Source organism: Sesamum indicum, linkage group LG11 (genome assembly GCF_026168435.1).
Source record: "Sesamum indicum cultivar Baizhima isolate 11 linkage group LG11, ASM2616843v1, whole genome shotgun sequence".
NCBI lineage: Eukaryota > Viridiplantae > Streptophyta > Magnoliopsida > Lamiales > Pedaliaceae > Sesamum > Sesamum indicum.
Genome location: NC_142667.1, coordinates 6,049,905 through 6,072,840, shown reverse-complemented (window position 1 = coordinate 6,072,840; position 22,936 = coordinate 6,049,905). Strand labels below are relative to the sequence as shown.

At 31.3% G+C, this 22,936-nt stretch overlaps 1 protein-coding gene across 11 annotated transcripts; it reads left to right on the top strand.

Moving 5' to 3' along the window:
• The first annotated feature begins 6,293 nt into the window (after positions 1-6,293).
• Positions 6,294-17,848, top strand: LOC105155236 (histone acetyltransferase HAC1-like). 11 transcript variants are annotated; one of them, XM_088875172.1, is made up of 11 exons: positions 6,294-6,687; positions 6,794-6,887; positions 7,312-7,706; positions 9,377-9,518; positions 10,574-10,703; positions 10,796-10,857; positions 11,117-11,261; positions 14,344-14,888; positions 15,446-15,687; positions 15,766-16,046; positions 16,824-17,848. In XM_088875172.1, exons 9-11 carry the CDS (start codon positions 15,684-15,686, stop codon positions 16,962-16,964), a joined length of 426 nt encoding a protein of 141 aa, XP_088731298.1. In that variant the 5' UTR covers positions 6,294-6,687; positions 6,794-6,887; positions 7,312-7,706; positions 9,377-9,518; positions 10,574-10,703; positions 10,796-10,857; positions 11,117-11,261; positions 14,344-14,888; positions 15,446-15,683; the 3' UTR covers positions 16,965-17,848. The 11 variants fall into 11 exon arrangements, 10 of the variants coding, with proteins under 10 accessions (XP_088731298.1, XP_088731303.1, XP_088731302.1 ...); XM_088875177.1 differs by adding an exon at positions 16,244-16,372 and having other exon boundaries at positions 10,796-11,261; positions 15,766-16,041; positions 16,854-17,848; XM_088875176.1 differs by adding an exon at positions 16,244-16,372 and having other exon boundaries at positions 10,796-11,261; positions 15,766-16,041.
• Positions 17,849-22,936: the final 5,088 nt, after the last annotated feature.

Sequence of the window (22,936 nt, the reverse complement as noted above, 5' to 3'; positions counted from 1 at the left end):
ATACGTCTAGACCTACGTTTAGGTCAAGTTTTGTGGAATTATAAGAATGTTCAAAATTTAGTTGTTTTGCACGTTTTTATTAAAAAAGCAACTTTGTTTCTCTTTTACATTAACCTGTAGTTATTATTACGCTTAGAAAAATTTACAACACAAATGCATAGGTTTAACCTACGTTTGGGTCAAGTTTCATCGAATTATAAGAACGTTCAAAATTTAGCTGTTCTGCACAGTTTTATTAAAAAAGCAACTTTGTTTTCCTTTTACACTAACTTGTATTTATTATTAAGTTTATTAATTTTACCACACAAATGCATGGATTTATACTTACGTTTGGGTCAAGTTTTGTGGAATCCTGAGAACGTTCAAAATTTAGCTGTTTTTCACGATTTCATTAAAGCAACATTGTTTCACTTTCACACTAGCTTATAGTTATTATTAGCTTAGTATATTTACCAAATAAATACATGGGTCTAGAGCTATGTTTATTTCAAGTTTCGTGGAATTCTGAGAACGTTCAATATTTAGCGGTTTTGCACGGTTTTATCAAAAAAACAACTTTGTTTGCCTTTTACACTAACTTGTAGCAATTATTACGCTTTGCAAAATTTACCATACAAATGCATGGGTTTATACCTACGTTTGGGTCAAGTTTCATTGAATTTTGAGAGCGTTCAAAATTTAACTTTGGCATGGTTTTATTGAAAAAGCAACTTTGTTTTCCTTTTACACTACTTGTAGTTATTATTACGCATAAAAAAATTTACCACACAAGTACATGGGTCTACACCTACGTTTGGGTCAAGTTTCGTGAAATTATGAGAACGTTGAAAATTTAGTTGTTTTGCACGGTTTTATTAAAGCAAATATATTTTCCTTTTACACTAACTTGTAGTTATTATTATGCTTAACAAATTTACCACACAAATGCATTGGTTTAGACCTACGTTTGGATCAAGTTTCGTGGAATTTTGAGAAAGTTCAAATTTAAGTTGTTTTGCACGGTTTAATAAAGCAACTTTATTTCCATTTTACACTAACTTGTAGTTATTATTACGCTTAGCAAAATTTTCCACACAAATCCATGGGTCTAGACAGACGTTTGGATCAAGTTTTGTGAAATTATGAGAATGTTCAAAATTTAGCTATTTTGCACGGTTTTATTAAAAAAGCAAATTTCTTTCTCTTTTACATTAACTTGTAGTTATTATTACGCTTAGCAAAATTTACTACACAAATGCATGGGTCTAGACCTACGTTTGGGTCAAGTTTCGTGGAATTCTGAAAACGTTCAAAATTTAGCTGTTTTGCACGGTTTTATTAAAGCAACTTTGTTTCCCTTTTACACTAACTTGTAGTTATTATTATGCTTAGCAAATTTAACACACAAATGCATAGGCCTAGACCTACGTTTGGGTCAAGTTTCGTGAAATTCTGATAACGTTCAAATTCAGCGGTTTTGCACGGTTTTGTTAAAAAAAACAAATTTCTTTCTCTTTTACACTAACATGTAGCTATTATTACGCTTAGCAAATTTACCACACAAATGCATGGGTTTAGACCTACGTTTGGGTCAAGTTTCGTGGAATTCTGAGAACGTTCAAAATTTAGCTGTTTTGCACGGTTTATTAAAAAAGCAACTTTGCTTTCCTTTTACACTAACTTGTAGTTATTATTACATTTAGGAAATTTAAAACACAAATGCATGGGTTTAAACCTACGTTTGGATCAAGTTTCGTAAAATTCTGAGAATGTTCAAATTTAGCCGTTTGAACGGTTTTATTAAAAAAGCAACGTTGTTTCCGTTTTACACTAACTTGTAGATATTATTACGCTTAGCAAAATTTACCTCACAAATTCTTGCGTGTAGACCTACGTTTGGGTCATGTTTCGTGGAATTATGAAAATGTTCAAAGTTTAGCTGTTTTGCACGGTTTTTTAAAAAAGCAACTTTGTTTTTCTTTTACACTAACTTGTAGTTATAATTACGCTAAGCAAAATTTACCACACAAATGCATGGGTACCTATGTTTGGGTCACGTTTCGTGGAATTATGAAAACGTTCAACATTTAGCTGTTTTGCACGGTTTATTAAAAAATCAACTTTGTTTCCCTTTTACACTAACTTGTAGCTATTATTACGTTTAGCAAAACTTACCACATAAATGCATGGGTCTAGATCAACATTTAGGTCATGTTTCGTGCAATTCTGAGATCGTTCAAAATTTATATGTTTTACATAGTTTTATTAAAAAAGGAACTTTCTTTCTTTCTTACATTAACTTGTAGTTATTATTACGCTAACAAAAATTTAACACACCAATGCATGGGACTAGACCTACATTTGGGTCAAGTTTCGTGAAATTATGAGAACGTTCAAGATTTAGTTGTTTTGCACGGTTTTATTAAAAAAGCAACTTTATTTCCCTTTTACACTAACTTGTACTTATTATTACGCTTAGCAAAATTTACCACACAAATGCATGGGTCTAGACTTATTTTTCTGTCAAATTTCGTGGAATTCTGAGAACATTCAATATTTAGTGGTTTTGCACGCTTTTATTTAAAAACAAACTTTGTTTTCCTTTTACACAAACCTGTAGTCATTATTACGCTTAGCAAAATTTATCACACAAATACATGGGTCTAGACCGACGTTTGGATCAAGTTCCGTGCAATTTTGAGAACGTTCAAAATTTAGCTGTTTTGCACGGTTTTGTTAAAAAAGCAACTTTGTCACTCATTTACATTAACTTGTAGTTATTATTACGTTTAGCAAAATTTACCGCACAAATACATGGTTCTAGACCTAGGTCTGGGTCAAGGTTCGTGGAATTATGAGAATGTTCAAAATTTAGCTGTTTTGCACGGTTTTATTAAAGCAACTTTGTTTTTCTTTTACACTAACTTGTAGTTATTATTATGCTTAGCAAATTTAACACACAAATGCATAGGCCTAGACCTACGTTTGGGTCAAGTTTCGTGAAATTCTGATAACGTTCAAATTCAGCGGTTTTGCACGGTTTTATTAAAAAAAAAATTGTTTCCCTTTTACACTAACATATAGCTATTATTACGCTTAGCAAATTCTCACACAAATGCATGCGTCTAGACCTACGTTTGGGTCAAGTTTCGTGGAATTCTGAGAACGTTCAAAATTTAGCTGTTTTGCACGGTTTATGAAAACAACAACTATGTTTCCCTTTCACACTAACTTACAGCTATTATTTCGCTTAGCAAATTTACCACACAAATGCATGGGTCTAGACCTACATTTGGGTCAAGTTTTATGGAATTCTGAAAACGTTCAATATTTAGCTATTTTGCACTGTTTTTATTAAAAAATCAACTTTGTTTCCCTTTTACACTAACTTGTACTTATTATTACGCTTAGCAAAACTTACCACATAAATGCATGGGTCTAGATCAACGTTTAGGTCAAGTTTCGTGCAATTCTGAGAACGTTTAAAATTTAGCTGTTTTGCACGGTTTTATTAAAGCAACTTTGTTTCCCTTTTACACTAACTTGTAGTTATTATTACGCTTAGCAAATTTAATACACAAATGCATAGGTCTAGACCTACGTTTGGGTCAAGTTTCGTGAAATTCTGATAACGTTCAAATTCAGCGGTTTTGCACGGTTTTATTAAAAAAAAACAAATGTGTTTCCCTTTTACACTAACATGTAGTTATTATTACGCTTAGCAAATTTATCACACAAATGCATGGGTCTAGACCTACGTTTGGGTCATGTTTCGTGGAATTATGAGAATGTTCAAAATTTAGCTGTTTTGCACGGTTTATCAAAAAAGAAACTTTGTTTTCCTTTTACACTAACTTGTAGTTATTATTACGTTTAGAAAATTTAAAACACAAATGCATAGGTTTAGACCTACGTTTGGATCAAGTTTCGTGAAATTCTGAGAATGTTCAAATTTAGCCATTTTGAACGGTATTATTAAAAAAGTAACGTTGTTTCCCTTTTACACTAACTTGTAGATATTACTACGCTTAGCAAAATTTACCTCACAAATGCATGCGTGTAGAGCTACGTTTGGGTCATGTTTCGTGGAATTATGAGATTGTTCAAAATTTAGCTGTTTTGCACGGTTTATTAAAAAAGCAACTTTGTTTTCCTTTTACACTAACTTGTAGTTATTATTACGTTTAGAAAATTTAAAACACAAATGCATGGGTTTAGACCTACGTTTGGATCAAGTTTCGTGAAATTCTGAGAATGTTCAAATTTAGCCATTTTGAACGGTTTTATTAAAAAAGCAACGTTGTTTCCCTTTTACACTAACTTGTAGATATTATTACGCTTAGCAAAATTTACCTCACAAATGCATGCGTGTAGAGCTACGTTTGGGTCATGTTTCGTGGAATTATGAGATTGTTCAAAATTTAGCTGTTTTGCACGGTTTATTAAAAAAGCAACTTTGTTTTCCCTTTACACTAACTTGTAGTTATTATTACGCTAAGCAAAATTTACCAAACAAATGCATGGGTCCAGACCTACGTTTGGGTCAAGTTTCGTGGAATTGTGAGAACGTTCAAAATTTAGCTCTTTTGCACGATTTTATTAAAAAAGCAACTTTGTTTCTCTTTTACATTAACTTCTAGCTATTATTATGCTTAGCACAATTTACCACACCAATGCATGGGTCTAAACCTATGTTTTGATCAGGTTTCGTGGAATTCTGAGAACATTCAAAATTTTTAGCTGTTTTTGCACGATTTATTAAAAAAACAACTATGTTTCCCTTTAACACTAACTTATTTCGCTTAGCAAATTTACCACACAAATGCATGAGTCTAGACCTACATTTGGGTCAAGTTTCATGGAATTCTGAGAACGTTCAACATTTAGCTGTTTTGCACGGTTTATTAAAAAATCAACTTTGTTTCCCTTTTACACTAACTTGTAGCTATTATTACGCTTAGCAAAACTAACCGCATAAATGCATGGGTCTAGATCAACGTTAAGGTCAAGTTTCCTGCAATTCTGACAACGTTCAAAATTTAGCTGTTTTGCACGGTTTTATTAAACCAAATTTGTTTCCCTTTTACACTAACTTGTAGTTATTATTACGCTTAGTAAATTTAATACACAAATGCATAAGTCTAGACCTACGTTTGGGTCAAGTTTCGTGAAATTCTGATAACGTTCAAATTCACCGATTTTGCACGGTTTTATTAAAAAAAACAAATTTGTTTCCCTTTTACACTAACATGTAGCTATTATTACGCTTAGCAAATTTACCACACAAATGCATGGGTCTAGACCTACGTTTGGGTCAAGTTTCGTGGAATTACTAGAATGTTCAAAATTTAGCTGTTTTGCACGGTTTATTAAAAAAGTTGTTTTAAAGCTTGCTTTCTCATACTTATGATAGAACATTTTTAATGGAAGAAACTTTTGGTACGTCATAAATATTAACCACTAAAACAAGTACATATTATTAATTAGAAAATAAAATAAAATTATGATATGATTTAATTGGGAGTTATAGAAAAAAATATTATGTCAATAGTATGAATTAATATATCATTTTTTAGGATCAATTATATAATTACAATAATAAGTCTTGCCACCATTATTGTATATCAGAATAATCTATTAAGAAATTAAGTATAAACCCAATAAAATGTAAGATGAACTTTCAATGTAGGAAATTTAACAATGAAAATATAAGCAATACTGTTGAGTTGATTATCAAACTTTTAATAATTACATTTTTTCTTTTTCTTCAAGAACAATGTCGTCTGTATAATTTATGCGCGAACATACTATCAATTTAATGTTAATTTTTATTTTTATATATCATATTGTTTTTCAGACCAAATTGTAAGAAATACATTTTACATTTGGACTGGAAACCAGATTTGATCTATCCAATGAAAAGGTCAAAGGAGCACTTAAAACAAGAGTTTTGATTAGTTCGTAACCATCATTTCTCTATACCAAATTCGGAGGGTAAAAAAGTAATAAAAAAATTACAAAAATAATTTTACAGAATACTAATATACTTAAATATGAAATATGTGATAGATACAACATGAGAGCCTCCTATTTAATGAAGAAAAAGAGATTTTTTAATTAATGTTTAGAATATGATAATTATACTCTGAGACTCATTCCTTAATTTTCCACAACTCTCCAATGCACAATAAATCATTTTTACCTGCTTTCTTGATTGTATTTAGCAGAAATAAAATAATATATTTTAATTGGTCACTCTACGAAAATGTATATATCATAGATTTACAGAGATGAAATCAAACAAGGTGTAAAGATTGAATAAAGAGAGGAGATAGAAAGTTTCTTGATATCCTCCCGTCTTTACTCTCATTTGTAAAAACCTTTCCCACCATCAAACCCTTTCAACTTCATTTCCCCTTTCCTCCCTCTCTTTATTTCTCAACCCCGAAAGATAGAAGGAATGCAGAGGCAAAAGAAGGGTTCCACTACAAAAAACCCTTAAAAACAAAGAGGAAAGATCAATAGAGGGGTTAGGGTTTAGTACCACTGGTGGAGGGTGATGTGAAGGAGAACGTTAAGTGGTTTCATTTGGGTTTATTACTCTGGTTGATGGAAGCGAAGATGTGTTCGTTCACCAATCAGTACACCCAAGAGAAGCAGCAATGGAGGTGGGTGCAACACAAAATTCCAAGAAAGAAAACCCTACTGGTAAAAACCCTAAAAAATACTCTTCTTTCCCACCATTTTACACGAGCCCACCGTCAATCCATACTCACATGTTTCCACCTTTCGATTTTTTATTTCTTTTATTCAGGGTTTGCAAAGCCAGAGCAGTAGAGAAGAAAGTGCAAGAAAAAAGGAAAAGAAATTAAGTTGGCGACGTCTCTCTTCTCTCTGTTTGTATCTATGTAAGTATCGTTCTTAGCTCTTAATTTTTTTTATATTTCTGTAATTGTTTAAATTTTATGGTGTCACTTAGCTTGAAACTTTTGGTGGATGTGAACATTTGTGAATCTGGGATTGCATGTGATTAATTTGTGGGTTTTTTTGGTTGAATCTTGATTATTTTTGGCACGAGGAATGAAACTTTTGATAAAAAAGAAAAGGAGGAAACTGATATCTGTTATGGTTTGTGTCTTAAAGTTAGTCCAACAAATAAATGACCTTTGTTTACTCATTAATTGAGAACCAGGCCCACCCACCTTATCAATGCTTCTTTTATTTGCAACTCTTCTTTTACTATATTAGTCATGGCAAATTTTGGCTGTCAAAATTTTCTTGGTCCACATCTTTATTTAAATAATTGATCAATTTTCTGGAATCTGTGTCCAGATATGGAAGGCTAAGGAGTATCTGAATATTATTTATAGCAGCAGAAATGTCAGGCTAGAAGCTGACATCATTGATGCTATTACTATTAGCTTCCAAATCTTGGAGTCAACCTTCTCCCTATGGTATTTAGGCAAATAAAAGATCCTATGGAAATCATTAAGTTGGCAATTACAAATCAAACTGGAGCTCATCTAAAAGTTGAAGAACTTATTTGATCAATTATTTGGGATGAATGATCAAGAATTTGAATCCGATGGCCAGCAGCCTAACTAATCATCACTGAGTCTACCCATACTGTTTGTTGCATAGTTATGGCATTAAGTGCAAGAATCTTGCCCAAAGGAGGGAGCTGCTGCTAACTGAGTTTCAAGAGAAGCACAAAACACTGAGTTCAGGTGATTTTTCTTGTTATTATAAAGCCTTGCAGCTTTTATATATCTTCAATAGAAGTTACTGTTTCCAAATGTGGTTTGCTAGGAATTTTTATTGTTCATTGACATGCTTTTCTTTTGAAACTTGCTGCCTTATGTTGTTTCAAACCCAGATAAATGAACTAAAGGACCTAAAGCCCAACCAACAATCTGGAAATGAGTTGAAAGTCAAACTTAGAATAACAGAAGCATGTAGCAGATAAATCAGGGGTACTGGAGAACTTAATTCCTGTGTCTATGATCAACCACACCAAAACCCTTGTATTGTATTTGCCCTCCAAAATAATGCAACTTGCATTTATTTTATGTGAAAGAATTTGAGCAGTTTTAGTCTGAATAAGTTATCTTCAGTTTTTATCTAATTCTAGAAAAAAAATGTGAAGCTTTGTAATCAAAAGTTGTATCAATGGAGAAGCTATTAATTTGTGATTCTATTAGAGAATTGAAGTATAAGAGTAAACTGAGTTGAACTTTATTAGATTTCCTAGTTGGACCTCTTATTATTAGTATTCTTGTCGTTTCTGTTGTTATTTATTATCATGGGGTGGGTGAAGGTTTGTAGAAGATTGGGTAACCAAAACAAAAAATAGATAACTGGAGATTTGTTCCTTAAAATGCCTCGTTAAATATCTTGTGTTTAATAAAGAAAATCTACTTTATGTAGTAGTACAAATGGTTTCTATCTTCCAGGTAATACTATTATTTCGTTCAGAAAATTGAAGGTGTTGTAGTGTGGCTATTTGGGATGTATGATCAAGAATTTGAATCCGAATGCCAGCAGCCTAACTAATCATCACTAAGTCTACCTATGTTACCTAGACTTACTTAAGTATTTGAGTCCAGAGGTCAAAGCAGTGACTGGAGAAGCTCTGCAATCATTTGTGTACCATGAAATTTTGGCAAGTTTTCTAGATTCATTGCTCTTTTGCTAAATTGTAGTTGCAATTTCTGGTGCGCTAGTACCCATAATATTCTTATATTTAAAGATTGGATACTCAGAAATCTGCAAAAAGCATGGTTTCACAAGCTGTTATATGTTGGCTTGCCCTTCATTGTAAGGGGAAGGTTACATTTTGTATTGCCACCCACAAATTCAGAAGACACCAAAATCATATATACTTGGGGAGTGATAAGTTTGGTGGTTGTTTGATTATGAGACTGTAGATTGCGAGTTGTGAGGTAATACTACTTTACTTGAATTATTGTCTTAGTTTCAATTACTTGTCCATGCTAAGAAAATCTGCAAGGGAAAATATTGAAATTGACTCACAAAAAAGATGAGGGAAAGAGCTCTGAAGGCATCTGGCCAAACTGATCTTTCTAACAATGCATCAAAGCATCTGCTGTTGATGCACAAAGTAATTTCACTGTCAAAATTGCGAATTTTGCTTGTCCTTTTTAGTTCTGTAAGCAAGGATTCATTTTACTTTAGCATCTATCAATTTTGATATTGTTGTCATTGTCCTGCTATATCACAATTTTAGTTTCATTACCTATGTAGCATTTTCAGTTTATTATGTCGTGCCCTACGCCTTTATTTCATTCTTTGTGCGACTCTTTTCCTCACACACATGAAGTAGAATTGTGGCTGCTGCTCCTGTTTCCTAGTTCTCAAACTTACTGTGTTTATGTAGCTGGGTGGAACAATATCTCCTATTGAAGGAAGGCTTCATCATATTGCACATACAACATGCATGGACTGCTGCTGCTGCATTCTGATCGTTGCTCGAAATCGTTGGGTTTGCGAACAATGCAAAACTTTTTAGCTATGGACAAGTAAGGTTTCTCCTGACTTTTGGTGTTCATAGTAAATCCTCTCCATGTTTATTTGATTTTCCTAACTACTATTCTATTTTTAGTTTTGGTGAATTAGTGGTGCTATCGAGCTCTCATGCTATTAGTAGACGTTCTGGATAGCCAAAAGAAGAAAGAAAATATGAGAAGGAATGTTGGGTTTTTGCTGTGTTAACCCCCGTTTCTTCTTTCTTAACCAACCTTCTCCCCTTCATGGTTGAAGACAGGGGCCCTTGAGGATATAGAATTGCTTATTGAGTATAATAAACAACAATTGACTGGAGGATGTGACAGAAGCGGAATAAGTTGGTCGAAATATGCCATGTGATATAATTTCATGTATCCGTGAGATTTTTTATTTTCTCGCCTTGCTTGTGTACCATTGTAAGCTGCTCATAATTGATGTTTCTGCGAGCTAGCTAATATGAGAAAGGGAAATTAGGGGAGAGAATTGAAGGTGCAGAGCTTGAATAATTGAAACGGTTGCTTGTTAAACGTTTAGTACTTAGCTGCAGCACGATTAACATTTTGCTCTAATGGGTCGGTGTTTATACATGTGGAACAATAAGACTTTAATCAATTATGAATTCTGATGTTAGCTTAGTTTATTGATACTTTGTTCCTCTTAAACGCAAAATTCTACTGCATTGGTTCTTCTTTATGCTTTATATAGATTTTCCTTATCTTCTAGTATAATTATGGCTCTTAAGAATGAAGAGGGAAGTTATAAACAGTGCCTTCAACAGTTTCTGTTTCCATATGATTTGATGTTAAGTATGATTTGTGTGCAGCGACTGGCCATAATTGTTATATTTCAGCACTTTCTGCCATCTTGTTATTTTTTACACTTTTCTTTGTTGCAGTTGATACTACTATTTAAAGATAATTTGTGTCTTGAAAATTACGTTTATGAAACTCTTCCAAGTTAGCTAATCAAAAGTTGATGGATATAGTGGTGTTCCATTCCATTCTGTAGAGCATGGAATGAAAAATATGGCTGTGACTTATGATGCTAACTTTCATGTGATCATTTGCAGGGCTGCTAAGAAAGAAACATGGTCCTTTTGATGTACCAATATACGCGGATCAGATTCGATCTGTGTGCCAAAGCATGTGTGCTGGGTCAAAAGCTCGAATATGAAGTTTTTAGAGCACGGCCTCTCTTTGGTAGATTACTTTGCTGGATAAACTATGTTTCATTATCACAAATATAAAGAGATATTATTTGAAGCTGAAGTTGAAACTCGATTATCATGTAGGAATGTGGTGCTTCAAAATGAAGCTGCTAATGCTGATGAAGATCTTGAGCATTTTGAAGATTGTGAGTTTATTCCAACTGCATACAGCGGGATTTTGAGAAGCATGGGTGCTTGAGTTTTACATTTAAAATCCAAAAAAGGCATTGCAAAATTTTAGCATTACTTTGGTGAACACTATATAAGAATTGTATTGAGATAAGCAACCGGTACCTTTATGCAGATATGTTCGAAGTTTTATTTTAGTGTTAGTGGGTTACTCATCGTTTCATATGTATATTTATTACTATGCTTCCTCAAATTCATGAGCAATGGCAAATGCAGATAAGGTAGGCTGGTGGAGCTCATGGCACTTGCCTCACATGTGCACCCCTTGATAGTTGCAGCCATATGGCAATAATTTTCATGATTATTGTTTGTGAGGTGCATGAAATGTGCTGCATTTTTATCTTTGGTTTGCGATTAGCAGGTATGTTTCGCAATTCTTATACGTAGATAAGATTTGCTATGCTTGAATTTATCTTTTCTTCAGTTTCTTTAGCTCATTGTCTCTCATTAATACATTTTGACATTTGAATTAGATCATAAAGAGGCACAATCTCTGTAGAACGTAGTTATGAAAGACTTGTTTCAAAAAAATAAAGGAAGATTTGACTATGAACTTCCAAAACTTTGATTTATTGTTGCTTGTGCTCTCTTTGGATTATGACATATTACTCGTATTGGATTAGAGTGACTTGACAAACAATCTTTCTTTTAATAAAGTACAAGAGATTGGAGCCCAATGTTCATTGTGACAAGTGACAAATGAATTAGATTAGTCGGGGAATTAATGTATTGGAATGTGTGATGTGTGGGGACTAAAAAGTTTTATTTGGGGGTTGCAATTTTTATTGAACACTGAAACTTGTGAAGGATGTTAGTGTCTTGAGAAAAATATGCGAATTATCCTATGGTAGCACTTGAATTTTTTTATTGTTGTCTTGTGATATCCCTTAGATTAATAGGAATTTTTGGTATAAGTCGAGATAAGTAGGAGAAACTAGCACTAGTGGCATATAAAAACAAAGTTGTGTGAAGTGTGTTCCATTGACCGCATCAAATGAACAATGTTCAAGAATCAACACAAAAGCCTTTATGTGAGCTTTTGGGCCAAAGCACTTTCATTTAAATAGTGCTCCAATATTTCTTTGGATTGAGAGCATCAAACTTAGTGTGTTCATTCTAGAACTTGCTTGTGTAATACATTTTGAGTTCACATTCTTGTAAGATTGGTGCATGAAAGTGATAAGGGCACTTAGGAATACCCCATTACCTCAAAAGAGCCTACCTTGAATTCACCCATAGAAAAACTCATTTGAGCCTTGACTTTTCTTTTGCTGGTTAAACCACGTTATAAGCTGATTCACCCCCTTTCTTGATTATCTCCTGAAGTAATTTTTGAACCCATTCAAGGGAATGGTGTTGGCTTGGTTGCTTGTAAATCGACGTGAAAATGAGTGAATGAAATGAAGTTGCATATGAGGGATGCACTCCTAGCCCCAAGGAAAAGAAAAAAAGAAATGGAATGAGGAAATGAAGAAACGAATGATGAAACAGAAAGAAAAAAGAGAAGAAGAAAAAAAAGAAAAAGAAGAAGAAAAGAAGAAAAAAAGAAACGAAAGAAGAATAGATTGAGAAAAAAAAAGGAGAAATAGAAACAGAAACGAAAAAATTCGAAATGTTCGATTGTTCAAGTCTCTTCTAATCGAGTTGAAGGGCAATGAGGTTGGAAGGATAAGCAACTAGGTCGGCATCACTCCTTTTAATTCATAAGCCACAATTCGGCCTATCTTTTGCCACACCTTGTCCTAAACCCCATTACAACCCATGAAAAGACCCTTTGATTCATGTATTAATTTTCATTCTGTTGGTGGAGGAGATTTGATTCACAAGCAAGCCTATGGTAATGGCATTCTATGTATTGATTTGAGTGGAACCCAAATTCCTAAACACTTTATGAGTGGAGTGATACAGTGATACCCTTGTGAGAGTGTTGAGACTTGTTTCATTTTATTTTGATGAAATCAATGGGATACTTGTGTGTTGAATGTTGTATGTGGGCTCAAGTGCTTGTCTCAATACTACTCGCTCTTCTTATACTATTAAGTCTTATTAGTATAGGGGTTATACTTGAGTGACATGAAAGGAAATTTGAGAATTGCTACTTGGATAATTCGTGTATTTGGATTGAGACATGCTTGAGGACAGTCATGGTTTCGGTCTGGGGGAATCTGATAAGATATATCTTAAAGCTCCTGTGCGTTCTTATTTCAAGTGATTGGAAAAGATTTTATTGCATACTTTCGTGATGTTAAGTTACCCCAATTTCCTAGAGGATGGGAGTGGGAGTGGGAGTGTAAGGTAGGTGATAGTTTTTTACACATCACAGTTGAAAGTTATAGAAGTGAGATTTAACTCTTGTGTTATTGTGGTGAATGGATTTCTGTGTGAAGTTCAGAGCTAGTATGTCTTGTAATTAATTTTGTGTGTCTTTCTATTAAAAAATTTATTTAATTATAGTCTATGGTTTTAGTTTAAAATATGCTAACTAATATTTTTAATATAATTAGTCAAGATATTAATTTCATATACTTTTACATGCTTATAATATGTGAGTTATTTTACTTATTTCATATTAAAGAATCAGTGAGATGAAAATGAAGTATAAATGTATGAGGATAGAAATCGAATGTGCAGTCTTGATCTTGAGTTCAAAACGGCATGCTATAATCTTCTATGGCTCCTTATGCATAGCTGGTAAGTTCTGAAACAAAGAGAGCTTCTGAACATGAGCAGGGATTATTTTCATGTGTAACTTGTGGGGTTTTGTGTTTTGCTTGTGTTGCTATTGAAGCAACTGCTCATTATCTATTGTTAGCCAATTTCAGTACATTTAATTATTGGGGCACTGGTAATGGTGGGTAGCACGAGACATGCGAAATTTCGCAACACAAACCTTGGTTCATGTATTTTCTCCTTGTTTTATTCAAAAAATGCTCTATTGAAAATTTAACATTTTATAGGCATTCCGTTTCTCGTAGCATATTGGCTCCTCTTCGTAATTAATTCAAAGTTTATTTCGCTGGAAATTTGCTTTGGCAAATGCAGTAGTGCTAAATCAATAGTGTAAGGGTCGGGTTTATCTCATGTAACGAGCATCAACTACTCTTCTACTTGTCATATTCTATATTCTGAAAATGATGTGTTGGGTATGCAACCACCCATGAGACTTCAGAGCTCCAAAGTTTGTGGTGTGAGTCATTAAATGACTCTTGTTTTGCATACAATATGGAAATAGCTAGAAATGGAAAGGGAAAGAAAGTCTAATTATACATTCTCTTTGTAGAATATTAGTATTAGGTACACCTAGTTCGCTGATCGCGATTTTATAGTGCAACATTCAATTTTGGATGTAGTGCATGAGCTTCTAGTGTTCTTTTTTTTAAATCCATTTATATTGAAAATATGGCTATGACTTGTGATATTAACTTTCATGCCATCACTTGCAGGGCTGGTAAGAAAGAAACCTCTGATGTGCTAATATACACGGATCAGATTCCTTCTATGTGCCAAAGCATGTGTGCGGGGTCAAGACCTCAAATATGATTCTTCATCTGATTCAAGCACCGCCAAAGAAAGTGAGAGGTATGATGCAGTTGCTGCTGACCAAGCCCATGTTCCACTTTCTCTGACTGCTCAAACCGTAGCATCCCCTGTGATCCATGTGATCGTGGCAGCAGTGATTAGACAAAATGGAAGTTTCTGGAAGTGTTGGACTGTTACAAAATGATTGAAATGAAACGGCTGACTTGGAAGATGCTTAGATCCATATGCCAGAAGGTGATCCTACTGCCAAAATACTTACTGGATTTTGTGTATAGGACGTCATTAAAGCTGAGAAGGAAATGGAACAGTCTAAGAGGGAAAATCCACCATTACCTTCCGAAAATGCATCTAAGTCTAGCAAGGCGAAAATGAGGGGAGTATCATTGAAATGTCAGAAGTCCGGCACCATATTACAGCATATTACAGGTCTTAGCACTGGGTAGGCCAGGTCAGTATTATGTGTTGTCTGTTTTTTGGGGCTGATGGCTGGATTTTCGTTATGATTGATTAAGACATTCATTCATGTAGTTCATGGCCATACAAGGCCCTTAATGTTAGTGTTTGCATCTGAAAGCATGTTTATCAAAGACTTTTATCATTATCATAAACTCTAAATCTAATAAGCAGCCAACCATGAAAGAAAAATTTCGATATCGAATCATTTTGTTTGCAAAAAGCTAAAGAATTTATGAATTGTCATAATAAATATAGTAATATTTCATTTTCTGGCTTTTAGATGATTGAGTTGATTGATGGAGAAGAGAGCAAGTATTTTTATTTTTATCTTTTTATTTCGTGAAAGTTGTTGGAGCATTTTATGTTATGATTTATCTATGTCTTTCTTCTCTTGCTTAAGCTCCTTTCAGGATCTTTTTTGGTTGTTCCTTGTATTTTAAGCTTTTTACTCTTTTGGTTTGGGAGATGAGATAGGTCAGTCGTGGTTGTAATCTTGCTAATTATGCCTTCACCTCATGAAGCTTGATATACAAAAAAGTCTCTTCTTAGGTATGCTTCAATGTTTTGAGAGCGAAGCAAAAGCAGGAAAAAAAATCAAGCAGTGGAACATACGATGTGTGGAAACTCTTGCCATTATGTGCAGTGGAGAAGCTTACCTTTGAACTGGCCCCTATACATTATACACCTAGTGGTGCTTGCGTCATTACATTTGCATAATTGTAGCTGATGGAAGTGCTCTTACAAAGGCAAGGATTGGGAAAAAGAAAAATGACGACGAAACTGAAGAATGGGTATGCCACTTTAACGTATAAAGATGTTGTTTTGCTTACGACAAATAGTCCTAAATGCTGAATATTTATTTTGTGCAGTGGCTCCCAATGTGACAAGTGTGAAGCGTGGCATCATCAAATTTGTGCATTTATTCTATGGTAGAAGAAACAATGGTGGACAAGCTAACTACACTTGTCCAAGTTGTTTTATAGAAGAAGTTGAGAGAGGTGACCATGTGCCATTACCGCAGAGTGCTGTTCTAGGAGCCAAGGATTTGCCTAGAACAATTTTGAGTGATCACATGGGGCAGCGATTATTTGCAAAGCTGAAGCAAGAAAGACAGGACACAACAAGGCTTCAAAGCAAAAGTTATGGTGAGGTGATCCTTTTACTTATATGCATTTGTGATGTATTTATTCCAGGCGCATTTGCATACCGAATTGGATAAGATATTTTGGGATTTATTTTTTCCACTATAACCAAATATTTCTAACTAATGCCGTGTTTATTTAGTAGTCTTATTCTTAGTATTGTAGTTTATGTTATTGTTAATATTATGATGTGAACTTTTGGTAGGTGCCTGGAGCATAAGCAATTGTACTAAGAGTGGTGTCATCAGTGGACAAGAAGTTGGAAGTTAGACCAGGGTTTCTTGAAATTTTCCCAGAGGGAGATTATCCTACAGAACACCCCTATAAATCTAAGGTCCGTGTTTTGTGTACATCCATTGGAAGAGCACCAAACTTAGAAGTCTAGTACCGGATTTAGTTTATTTTACGTGAGAGAATTTAGTAGAGTCTTGTCGGAATAAGTTACCTTCAGTGGGTTTTCTAATTCTAGAAAACAAATGTGAAGCTTCATATCAAAAGTTGTATCAATGGAAGCTATTACTTTATGATTCTGATAGAGAATTGAAGTCTAGAGTAAAACGAGTTGAACTTTATAAGGTTTCCCAGTTGGACCTCTTATTATTAGTATTCTTGTGTTTCTGTTGTTATTTATTATCATGGGGTGGGGTGAAGGTTGCACAAGATTGGTTAACCTTACCAAAAAGTAGATAACTGGAGATTTGTTCATTAAAATGCCTCCTTAGATACTTGTGTTTATCAACTGAAATCTACTTTATGTAATAGTACAAATGGTTTCTGTCTTCCAGGTAATACTATTTATTAAACCATTTCTTCAGAAAATTGAAGGTGTTGAAGTGTGGCTAGTTGGGATGTACGTTCAAGAATTTGGATCCAAATGTCAGCAGCCTAAGCATCACCGAGTCTACCTATCTTACCTGGACTCTTAAGTATTTCAGGCCTGAGGCCAAAGCAATGACTGGAGAGGTTTGCAAACATTTTTGTACCACGAAACTTTGGCAAGTATTCTGGACCCATTGTTCTTTTGCTACATTGGAGTTTCAATACCTGGTCTGTTAGTACCATCACTTATATTTTCAGATTGGATACTTAGAATACTGCAAAAAGCGTGGTTTCACAAGCTTTTATATATGGGCTTTCCCTCCGATGAAAGGGGAAGATTACATTTTGTATTGCCACCCAGAAATTCAGAATACAGCAAACTCGCATAAACTAAGGGAGTAGTAAGTTTGATGGTTGTTTGATCATGAGAATGTAGATTGCGAGTGGTGAGGTAATTTGTCCCACTATTTTACTTGAATTATTGCCTTTGTTTCAGTTACTTGTCCCTGCTAAGAAAAGCTACAAGGGAAAATATTGCAGTTGATCTTACTAACCTCTATGACTATTTTTGTGTCCACCAGTGAATGTAAAGCAGAGGTAACCGCAACTCGATTGCCATAGTTTGATGGAGATTATTGGCCTGGTGTTGCAGAGGACATGATCTATCAACTACATGTGTATTTCATTTTTCTAAATACTATTCTATTTTTAATTTTTGGTGATTTAGTGGTGCTATCGAGCTTTCTTGTTATTGGTAGACGCTTTGGATAGCCAAAAGAAAGAAAGGAAAGAAGAGAAGGGATGTTGCGGTTTTGGTGCTTAATCTTTGTTTCTTCATTCTTAACCAACCTTCTCTCTCTTCATGGTTGGAGACAGGGGCACCTGAGGAAGTAGTACTGCTTATTAAGTGTAATAAACAACAATTGACTAGAGGATCCGAGAGAAGGGGAATAAGTTGATTGACATATGCCATGTGATATAATTTCATGTATCCTTGAGGAAATCTTTTTTCTTGCAATTGCTTGTGCACCATTATAAGCTGCTAATAATTAATGTTTCTGCCAGCTAGTTGGTTCTTCAATCCGAGAAAGGGAAATTAGGGGAGGGAATTGAGTATGAGCTTCTGATTTGCTGTCCATCAAAAATTGATGTTAGTAAATCTAACACGAAACTTTACGATGAAGTTGATGAGAGCAAAATTGATCTACTCAGAGTTGGTTCTAGCATTAAAATGGAGGTAACCCTTTTATTTATTTATTTATTTATTTTTGATAGCTCCTTTATGCATTTTTTTATAAGGGTGAAAATGTTTTTCTTCTCTCTACACAAATCTCTTGTTTGCAGTTTCTAATTTGTTATGTTGCTTTCTGAGTGGTAATTGGAATGCCGTTTGAAGAAAGTGACTTGCCTTGTTTCTCATAATTGGAATGACATCACGAAAAAACTGCCTAGCCTTCTGTAACTCATTCTGATAGATACCTTATTAATTAAAATTTACGGTTATTGTGCTATACACTATGCTCTTGCGGCGACAGCCTTGTGGCCATGTAATAAGACTTGACTGGAAATGAAAACAACTGCTGAAATGAGGAGTAATCCAGCGCCACATAAATTCACTTTACACGGTGAGAACATTCTACTATAGCTCTTTCTCATTTGTACTCCAACCTTAAAAAGAAACAGGATTAATAAACAAAGTTTTCATTGTTTGTGTTCTTTTCTAACCATTCATTTTGTTTTGCTTACAACCTATTGAAAAGAAGCCTACGAAGTTCAATTCATTGGTTTCTTGTTCTAGATTATTATTTTAGCTTCTGATTAATAATCTAAATTTATGAGATGCGCTTCTAAATTTAGCTTTATTATTTTACCCGTTTGTGGTTCATGCACAACTTTATAGTCAAACAACATCATGGAATTGGTAAGGACTGTCTTCCACCACTTAAATCAAGAATGCTTCTGAGCATTGTTTCCGTACACTTTATCTTGGAAAATGCTTCTCATACCTACATTAGCAAATCGTTATCTAATTTTTAATATATCAAAATGGCTCTTCTCTTCTTTGTGCAGGAATATGATTGATTGTTGTGAATGAATTGGTAAGGATTGTTTTGTTCTGATGGGTTTGCAGGTTTAATTATACATCATTGCATTTCCTTTGTTTCTATTCTTTTTTTTTTTTTATGAATAGTTTGAAATTATTAGTCATTTTCTTTTAAAAAAAAAAAAAAGAGTATAAATTAAGCAAACCCTTATTACCCTTATACACTTAGTTAGATAACAAGTCTTTGTATGTTAAGGTCATGTCTTTGATTTTTTTTAAAACTTTTTATGTGAAATGATTTTAACTGATCATTTATTGATTATTGATGATAAAAAATTAATTTAACTAGACATATTCATAGTATTAGTATTAATTTGTGTTGTTATACTATCAATTTTTTTAATTCCATGGTTTCTTGTCGGTTCTTGATATGATTCATAGTATTATGTGTCCTGAAATTCAAAAAGTGCGCTATGGACTTTTGTCTTTTCGTGTTGTTTTGATTAATGACAGTTTCTGCCTAATTTATTTATACTATTCCTATTTATATTACATATATTAATTGATTTTGTTAATTCATGATTATTAGATTAGTTACTAATAAATGTTATTTAATAATAACTATCCCAACTTATATAATCCTACAAATTATTAAAATCATTGATATTTCTTTTTATATTTATAATTCACTTGTATGAATTATTTTTACATTCATAAATATCAAATCATCTATATAACTGTTAAAAGATCTACATAATTTCTTTTAACATAATTTTTTGTTTATGCTTTTATACACATAGAATTAATGATTAGATTATTATTATAATTTAAAATATTACACAGAATATATATATACTTGAATTGTAAAATATGTAAATTTATAATATATTTAATCTATAGTATTTTATATTTTTTGATTAATGATCTTTTCTGCCTAATTTATTACTATTCCTATTTATATTATAGGTATTAATTTTTGTTAACTTATAATTATTAGGTGGTTATCCATATACTAATTAATTTTATTTAATAATGATGATCCATAAAAATTACTAAAATCATTGATCTTTCTTTTTATATTTATAATTCACTTGAATTAATCATTTTTTTTATCTAAAATATCAGAGATTGAAAAGAATAACATAATTTATTTGTTTATACTTCTTTGAAATTTTTTAAAATATTACACCCAAATATTCATAATATAATTTATAGTATTTTATATTTTTTTAAGTAATTATATGGCATATTTTAATTATATTTATATATATTTTTAACATAAATAATTTACTTTACCAAGTGAATGAAAGGGAGATGGGATTTTTGTTGCCTTACATATGAAAGTCTACAAAAATGAAGTTATGAATTTTACATTTTGTTTGGTATGAAAAATTGTAAATTACGGGTTTAGTGAAAGCACAAACCCCCTCCTTGTGGGAATAAAAAAGCAATAAATTTAAGATTAATTATATTTAAATCCTTCAAATTATACTTTCCATCAAAAATTTTTCAAAATTAACCTCAAAATTCTTTTTTTATCTTGTTTTTGGATGTAAAATGCTAACCTTAGCATAAAAAATTACATAAAATTTTAATTTCTTTCCTTATTTAATGTTTTTGGTATTTATAAATATATATATATATATATATATATTATAATATGGCCTACAATGTTTGTTGTAAATTTATGTGTCCTGAAATTCGGAAAGTGCTCTGTGGGTCATTTCGTGGTGTTTTGATTAAAGACAATTTTTGCGTAATTTATTTATACTATTCCTATTTATATATTACATATATAATTTGATTTTGTTAATTCATAATTATTAGATGGTTACTTACTAATAAATTTTGTTTGATAATAACTATCCCAACTTATGTAAAATCCTACAAACTATTAAAATTATTGATATTTCGTTTTATATTATTATTCACTTGTATGTTTTCACATTCCTGTTAAAAGATTTACATAATTATTTTGTTTAAGCTTTTATACATATCGAATTTTTCTAAAGATTAAATTATATATAAATATATATATATATGAATTGGAAAGTATGCAAATTAATTATATTATAAATTTGTAATATTCTATACTTTTTTGAGTTATATGACATTTTAATTGTATTTATATGTAATTTTTCTCATAAACTTTGTGAAATAAATGAAAAGTAGAGTCATATTTTGGGGTTGCATCGATAAATTTACTTTTTTATTTTTTATTAACATTTTTCTCTAATTAATTTTTCATTCGCACAGTAATATATTTACTAATTAGAAAATTTTATATTTTTTCTGCTATAATAAAATTATGAACATAATATCTTTTAATTTTGTGGTCCAACACTATATTTTAGATGGGATTTATGCAAGTTATTTTTATTTTAAATTTTAATCTTAATTATTATTATAATATCAATTGAATTTGTTAAATTATTTTCAAACCAAGTTAAAATAATTTAATATAACAATAAGGTCCTCTAAAATTTGCATTTAAATTTATTTAATAAAATTTGCTGTCAAAATTAATAATTTAAATTTTAAAAACAATTTATACTATACAAATTTATATTTATCATTTGATAATCATTTTATTTTTATATTATATTAAAGAATTTAAAATCAGAAAAAAAATATTTTGGTGCTAATTGAAAGTGACCATTTCCAATTGCATATCGCGTATTATTCATTCTCATAAATATTGTTTTGACACGCCCTCTATCTTTCGTTAATACAAATTTAGTTGTAAATAAATAAAAATCAATCTTTAAATTTTAAAAATTTGTAAAATATTTACACAATATTTTAATATAAATTATACAATTTTTAATATAAAATTATAACCTATATACAAACAAATATATGAGATCGTATTAGTCATTTCATAAAATATTGATTTGACGCCTTCTCTAAATTTAGTTATAAATAAAATTAAATAATTTATAAAAATTTTTAATTTAATTTTATAATATTTCAATTGTTAGAAGGTGTAATTTTTTATACAAATTCAATAAGAAAATAACAAAATATTTAATTTTAATTAGTATAAATTATAGTCCCGCAAATTAACGCTCCTCTACCTTTTGATTATTTAATTGTAAATAAAAATAAAATAAAATTTAAAATACTTCTATTTTTTAATTTTATATTTATAGTAGAAATATATAACTTATTTGATACAGATTCAATAAAAAATAAACAAATATATGAAATTATATAATTCATTTTCATAAATATTGCTTTCATGCCCCTCTTCCCTTTAGTATATAAATAAAAATTAAATAATATTTAAGTATTTCTAATTTAAATTTATATCCTAACATTAACTAAATAACTTAATACTTCAATTTTTAAAAAAGTGATACACGATTCAACAAATTTTAATTAATATAAATATAAAATATAAAATAATAGTTTACATATAAATTCAATTAAATTATACAGGGTCAATTTTGTTACAAATATAAATAAAAATGTAATCGTTTTAATTTAAAATTATAAATTAATGTAAAAAAATTTAATCTGTACCAATATAAATTACAATTTAAATTAGGATAAATAATATAAATTTATAATGTTCTTTTAACATAATAACAATCCATTCATTAAATCCAAAATATATGTAGTAAATACATTTATACTAAATTGTTGCTTATGATTACGCTTGATAACTAAAAATAGTAATAAATACTTTTATTATATTTTAAAAATAATTTATATTAACATAAATAATTATAATTTAAAAAAATATGGTACTTTTGTATGTTTTCAATTTTACAATTGTAATTATTAAATTATGGGCCAAAGAATATTCGCACGGTAATATATTTACGAATTTATGTTATACTATATAATAAAAAAAAAATATTCTGACGCGCCCTCTACCTTTCATAAATTTAGTTGTAAATAAAAATAAAAATTTAAATTTTAAATTTGTAAAATATTTATAGAATTTTTTAATATAAAATTATAACCTGTATACAGATTCATACCTTAATAAAATTTAGTTATAAATAAAATTAGATAATTTACAAAAGA

Bases quoted from the DNA above. Each gene is read 5' to 3' on its own strand.
- LOC105155236 (XM_088875171.1), top strand. The intron at 16,047-16,823 runs GTGATCCTTTTA...TCTGTCTTCCAG, and splicing joins AAAGCAAAAGTTATGGTGAG to GTAATACTATTTATTAAACC.